The 6752-nt window shown below is 34.4% G+C and overlaps 1 protein-coding gene and 1 non-coding gene across 3 annotated transcripts; one reads left to right on the top strand and one right to left on the bottom strand.

Annotated features, from left to right (window-relative positions):
- Positions 1 to 2135: 2135 nt before the first annotated feature.
- On the top strand, positions 2136 to 5644 carry LOC107779953 (uncharacterized protein At4g18257-like). 2 transcript variants are annotated; one of them, XM_016600458.2, is made up of 4 exons: positions 2136 to 2581; positions 3441 to 3755; positions 4342 to 4504; positions 5371 to 5644. In XM_016600458.2, the coding sequence occupies exons 1-3, from the start codon at positions 2268 to 2270 to the stop codon at positions 4496 to 4498; spliced, it is 786 nt and encodes a 261-aa protein (XP_016455944.1). In that variant the 5' UTR covers positions 2136 to 2267; the 3' UTR covers positions 4499 to 4504; positions 5371 to 5644. The 2 variants fall into 2 exon arrangements, with proteins under 2 accessions (XP_016455944.1, XP_016455943.1); XM_016600457.2 differs by having other exon boundaries at positions 4342 to 4508.
- Positions 5645 to 5803: 159 nt separating this feature from the next.
- TRNAR-ACG (transfer RNA arginine (anticodon ACG)) lies at positions 5804 to 5876 on the bottom strand. Its single transcript has one exon. It is a non-coding gene; the product is annotated as a tRNA-Arg (tRNA).
- Positions 5877 to 6752: the final 876 nt, after the last annotated feature.

Below are 6752 nucleotides of genomic sequence, written 5' to 3'. Positions count from 1 at the left end.
AACTTGATCTTCTATCATTCCATATTTATACTACCTAAAAAGTACCATACTTTGGTCATTTCATGTTACTACTAAAAAGTATATATATACTAAGTGTATAGTATATAAGCTATATAAGATGTACATATAGTATAGTATAGTATAATATATATAATATATTAGATATATATATATATATATATATATATATATATAGCTTATATATTATACACTTAGTAACAATAAAGTAAGCAATAGTAGCAATTATAGAAGGAAATTAGAGAGAGATTGTGATAGATTGATGATTTTGTAAGAAAATGAAAGAATGAAGGGGTATTTATAGTTGAAAATAGGGAAAAAATGTAATTATAAAAAGTTTGGGGTTAAAACAAAGTTGGGGGGTGGGGGTTAAATGGCTATTTTATAAATAGCCAACGACTATTTTTGACAGCCCAAAGACTATATTTTTTTTTATTAAAATATAGTTGTTTGGCCCGCTAAGAGACTGGTCTGGTTCCGATCCGATCCCTGGCGGGCTAAATGGTCCCGGTCCTGACGGGCTCAAAGCATAGGACCGGCCCACGAGACAGGCCCAAAGCATAGAACCGGCCCAAGCCCACTAAAATCGGGCCAAACGGTCCTGACCTGTTTGGCCTGCGGTCCCGGGCAAGGACCGGCCCACTTGCTACCCTTAGAAGAAAGACATATCACTTATAGTAGTAAAAATATTGAAAGTTAAATAGACAAGGTGTAGCATATTTCTATCGGAGGAAATAGGCCTTTATGATTTTTTACATTATTGAAATTAAGAAAGTATTATTTTTAGATCTCTTTGGTGTAAAAGATAGATTTCTTACGTGTCTTTCAATTATTTGAAGCCTTAATAAAAGAAAAAAAATGAGTAAAATTACGTTTGATGGAAGGAACGAATGAAAACATCTTTACAATTTCACTCTTTTACATCTTGTTTTAGCCCTATCCAGCTACGGCCCAGGAGTACCCCTAAAAAGAAAAACGAAGAAGGTCCAAATATACCCATCTATTTTTAAAAATAGTCTAAAAATACCCTTCATTATACTATTGGGTTATATACCCCTGCAGTCATACTTTGGGTTCAAATATACCCCTTATTTTAACGGAGTAACACGTGTCATCGTCCTGTTGGCCAATTCTAAATATCTCATAATTAATTAAAAAGACTCATTACCCATACCCGAAAAGCAATTTTCTAAAGCAATTCTTTTTTGTAAAAATTGAAAAAAACTTAATTTTTTTTACTAAAAACTGAAAAAAACAAAAAAAAAATCCAATTTTTATAAAAAAACTGCTTTTAAAAAAATTGAAAAATATTTTCTAAAATAATATTTTGGTAAAAACTGAAAAGCAATTTTCTAAAGAAATTAAAAACTGGAAAAAACTGAAATTATTTTAACTAAAAACTGGAAAAAAATAAAATATTTATTTTTTCAGTTTTTACAAAAACATTACTTTAGAAAATTGATTTTCAATTTTTTTTTTAGTTTTTACAAAAAAAATTACTTTAGAAATTATTTTTCAGTTTTATTTAAAGCAATATTTTTCTAAAAATTGAAAAATAATATGTTCGATTTTTTCAGTTTTTAGTAAAAAAATATTCAGTTTTTTCTAATTTTTACAAAAACATTGCTTTTCAAATTTTTTTTTTCCAGTTTTTATAAAAACATTATTTTAGAAAATATTTTAAAGTTTTTTTTAAAGAAGGTTTTTTGTAAAAACTAGAAAAAAAAGTATTTTCGTTTTTTCAGTTTTTAGAAAAAAAAATTCAGTTTTTTAAGTTTTTATAAAAAAAAAATTGCTTTAGAAAATTACTTTTCGGGTATGGGTAATAGTTTTTTTAATTAATTAGGAGATTTAGAATTGGCAACAGGACGATGACACGTGTCGCTCCGTTTAAATGAGGTGTATATTTGAGTCCAAGTATGACAGCAAGGGTATAAATAACCCAATAGAATAACGAAGAGTATTCTTAGATCATTTTCGAAAGTGCAAGGGTATATTTGACCCTTCGCCAAAAAATGGTCTAGAAGGGTGAAAAGAAAATAAGGAAAATAACTTTTCTAAGAAAGTCCCTATAAAATGTGGTATTTCAAAACAGAGGCTCCAAAATTTCCCCACTCCTCAATCCTAATCCCCCCAAAAAACTCAAACCACAGCGAGAGAAGAAGCAGAGAAATAACTAGAACGATCAAAATCAAATACATATATACATCAATCAAACGCCAAAAGGGTCTGTGTGTGTGAATTTGTCAATGGGGGAAGAAGGAGAGAATAATAAGGAGAAGAAGAGGGTGGTTGTGGAGTCGTTAGGATGGCTAACGGAATCCACAATCATGCCCAAAAAGCACCGACCAATCGAGGGGGTGGGTGCTTCTTCCATCCTTGAGCTTAAAGCCCAGTTATACAAATCTCAAGAAGAGTCCAAACGCCTTTCCAAAGAGACCGTCCACCCTTCTGCTGCTGACCCAAATTATTCGCATTTGGAGATCCACCGCGCCAAGAAGAAAATCACCGCTAAGGACGCCTTTTCCTCTAAGAATCATGGGGTTGATGCCCGAGAGGCCAAGTATACTTTCTCCTTCCCTTGCCCTATTTTGTTTGTTAATTAAGTTTTATACTTGTTTTCAATTTTTATGCTCATAATCGAGCTGGTTGGAATCTGGTTTGGTCAAATAAGAATGTATTAATAATAATTTGATACTATCAGAGAGTGGAAACTGACATCCTCTAGCAATCTGCCTTAAGCTTGTAAGCCCAAAAATTCAGTGATAATTGAGATTGGAATTGGTTTTAAAGTCTCTTGCATATGTGATAAGCTTCAGGGTTTTGTTAGTAGAGACTGGAATTGCTAAGTACGGCCATTAGCAAGAGATATGGAACTTTATAGGTTTATACAGTTGTGGGGTTTGGAAATTAGGGCCAAATTTATATTTTGTTCTGATTGATTGAAACATGAGTTGAAACTGGATTCTATATTATTTTGGTCTAATTTGCTGAAGTACTGCAGATGTTTACGCTTTTGGTATTCATATTTTTTGTAAGGCATAGCTGTAAAGCCGTGGGTGGAGGACTGCTCTGGCAGCGGATTGGTGCCTTATGAGGCCTGTGGCCCAGAAAACCTCCAAGGCTATTATCTGAAATGCTAGAGTAATTAGCTCACTGGTGCTCCAATTTTATATGGGTACAGGGAATTTTAAGAATCAAATCATGTTTGTATTTGTCAGTAGTCTCTCCTGAGCAAATTGCTTGGTGGGGACTGTTTAATTAAATTAGAGAAGAAACAACCTCGCATGGAGAAGTTGGTTTTAATAGAGAAGCAGTAACCTTCTGGGTTTTTAGGCATATGCATGACTTGCTATGAGATGTTAATATTTCTGTGACAGTGTATAAAGGCTTAATTCATGTCTATTTTTTCTTCATTGAAGGGACAAGCTTGAGATGAAAGCGATCAAAGATGGATCAGTAAGCTATGCTGCCTTAGAACGAAAGGCTAAGTTGTATGATAAGCTGGTGAAGGGTGAGCTTTCTGACGGGGAGGACGAAGAGAAGTACTGTGTTGATTTCTTTCGGAAGGGCCAGGAGCAGGACTCTGAGCTGTCTCAACGGCACGATACTTCTAGCACAGAACTAAGAGATGAAGATGGAGATGATGATACCTCCCTACTGTCAGACACAAAAGCTGCAGGACTTGGCCGCCAAGCTGGCACATTCGACAGAAGTGAACATAAGCGTTTTGTAATGTATGTGTTGCTAATTATACACTTAAGAGTAACTTGTGTGTAGCATTATTTATTGCAAGCATTTTCTGCTAAATAGTATTTAATAGCTTTTGGAATATAAAATGGCTACTCAATTGTGATAGAAGGATTACGAACCTATCAATCATCAGGATGGTACTTGCTCATGTACTCAAACACTGAGGGGAACCGGATCCCATAAATAAACATAGAACAGAGAAACACTTAACAGTATACATCAAAAATGAAATAATACAAGAACTGAATTTTGATGATTGGGAGTTTGGGTGCCATAAAATCCTAGGTATCTTAGCTTGTTCATGATTGTGAGCTTAAAGGAAACCCCTCTCCTCCTTCCTATTCTTGTCTTTGTTTATTTTTCTTTCCCTTTTCTCTAGCATGCTGCTTGAGAACTAATTTTCTATCTGAGCTAAGAGTTGATCATTAAAGTAGAAAAGTACAGAAATTATCTTTAATTGTTTGCTAAGAAGTCTTCACTTATTGCTTTTTCAGTTTCTTTTCTCTGCACTATGCAATTTGTTCACAACATTTATCTACTTATATTTGCATCGCATGTTGCTGTTCTCAGGGAAGTTCATAAAGAAGCAAGTCAAGCAAGGGAAAAAGCATCAGAACTCAAGCTCCGTAGGCAAGAACAAGTTGCAGCACGTCGAGAAAAACTAAAGCAGGCTTATCTCCGCAAGCAGCTTGAGAAGTTGAAGGCTTCCAAGGCAGAGCAGACATAGATCAGAGTAGGTAAACTTCTATAATCGACTAGAATGTTCTTCAACTTAAGCATCTAAAAGAGTGAAATTGTCGCTAGCTTCCTATAAACTTCATAGTGATTGGTGACACCAATTCTATTTGGAAGAACTTCATCTTTATTTTCCTTATCAAGTATTTTGTTTACACCAAATTTTCAACGGAGTTATTGAAGTTTCCAAATGAAACCGGCAGATTATTGGTTTCTTCCCGACTGACATCAGGAAATATGGGTGTTTTGGGCCTTGATAGCTCATAGCTGTGCTTGTTATTTGTCTCTACAATTGAAAGTGATTCGAAAGAAATTGAATTAAGTACGTAGTCATATTGGGGACTAACTGATTTCTCGGTTACTGAAATGTTTGTGTTTGTTAATGAGTCTTAACAAGTCTTTGAACATATTTGGCGGTGTATTTTTTTACTTTATTTTTCTATTACATAGGGGGGTTAGGAAAGGGGAAAGGGGAAAGGGGAAAGGGGTGGTGGCAGTCGAACTCGCACTTATTGTGTGGAAGATTCTTGGTGATACCACTAGACTATAAGCTTTGTTGATTTTGGTAGTGTATTGGATTCCATATTGTTGGAATACTTGTTAAATTTCTTTTGAGGCATGTTAGGAATAAGTTTTCTAAGATCACTGAAGAAATATTTGCTATGATGCCATTTTGTATTGTTCATGTAATCTAACATTCATGACTTTTTAGTGGAGTACTAAGGTATTGTGGATTCTAGTTTATTCAGAAGCTGTAGAAAACAGTAGAAAATTGATTGTTTGATAGGTCGGTTATCTGGGCAGCAATAACTAGCCATAATTCTTTTGGGCCTGACATTTGGACATCCTCGATTTTGCTGACAGGTGTTTTTGAAGTTGGAAGTTTGAATCACCATTTCATTTGAACGAGCCTGAGTTTGGTGAATCGAAGAAGCAGCTTTGGCCACTTAATGCGGGGGATGCATCTAGCACATTGAAGTCGTGAACTTTCTTTCAAGTGGTTGAGTTCAATTATGATCGAGAATGCTCCAATATAGACTTGCTTCTGTATCATATACAAAGGATTCTTTGTAATCTTAGTGGAAAAGATCTTGACCGTCTCTTGTTTTTAATTGACTAAAAAAAGAAATTTCTTCAACACTGTTATTACAGTCTGCTAGAGGCGGATTCGAGATTTAAACTCTATGGGTATTTTAGTATTGAACTTATCATATTTTTAAAGTTATGAGTTCATGAATTTTTTCATATGCAAAAGGAGGGATAGAATGAAAATGTCTTTCTGTGCAAAAGCAAAATGCGATTCCACTGGGGATCGAACCCAGAACCTCTGGTTCCGTAGACCAGCACCTTATCCATTGGGCCATGGAATCTTTGATGGTATTATAAATTCCCTTTTACTTTTTAACAGTAATTAATTTTCTCTCTCCATTTTCCCATTCCTTCCTCTCCCTTCTGCTTTTAAGGTATTTATTATGATGCAAATTTCAAACAAAGTTACTGAAATTGAATCCACGTGTAACTTGTGAATGTGAAGAATATTATAATGGTTTAGCACTGGTGGCTATGTGATGCCAGTTAAGAGATGGAGGAATGGGAGACAACACGAGTACCAATAAGTAAACACATGCATTGGATATTTATACCAATTGGCATATATTTATATAAATATGGTAATTATTAAATTATAATTAATTATATATATTTTCATCTTAATGATAATTTAGTATCGTTCTGTGTAAACACCCGAATATTTATATTGGTGCAACTCTTTTAATCCCGGTAACCAAATTGCCCCCAAATGTCTAAACGAATATTGTGTGTCGATGTGGGATGCGATATCACATTCTTCCAATTAAAGTCGTAAGTCATAACCTTGTCAAACATTTAAGGGTAGTTTCTCCCCTGCTTTTATACCGATTGGCATATCCTAAATCTAGCTATTGATTATTTGACCCTAATAACTTACAGGCCTCGTCCGTCCTTAATCCAAAAGCTTACGATGTAGGCTTGTACTGTATTTGTTTTTCCTTTTTTTTTTTTCCTTTAGAGAAGGGCCACTTGGGATGGCAAATTCTGATCGATAGACTTCTAAAATCTATAGAATTTTTGTTTATCATTCAACATCGACTGTATCCCACTTCTAACATTAGCCTAATAGTGCGCAGAATAATGTAGCATGCCATTTTGTTATCTGAGGATAATATCATTCATAATACACAACCCTCCAAAATAAAATTTGACATTAG

This window comes from Nicotiana tabacum, chromosome 17 (genome assembly GCF_000715075.1).
Source record: "Nicotiana tabacum cultivar K326 chromosome 17, ASM71507v2, whole genome shotgun sequence".
Taxonomy (NCBI): domain Eukaryota; kingdom Viridiplantae; phylum Streptophyta; class Magnoliopsida; order Solanales; family Solanaceae; genus Nicotiana; species Nicotiana tabacum.
Note: the sequence above shows the minus strand (reverse complement) of the source record. Positions and strands in the feature narration are given on the sequence as shown.

Excerpts from the sequence above, each read along its gene's own strand:
- LOC107779953 (XM_016600458.2), top strand. The coding sequence starts at position 2,268 with ATGGGGGAAGAAGGAGAGAATAATAAGGAGAAGAAGAGGGTGGTTGTG. Across the intron at positions 2,582-3,440 it reads GTTGATGCCCGAGAGGCCAA|GGACAAGCTTGAGATGAAAG; the intron begins GTATACTTTCTC and ends TCTTCATTGAAG. Across the intron at positions 3,756-4,341 it reads GAACATAAGCGTTTTGTAAT|GGAAGTTCATAAAGAAGCAA; the intron begins GTATGTGTTGCT and ends TGCTGTTCTCAG.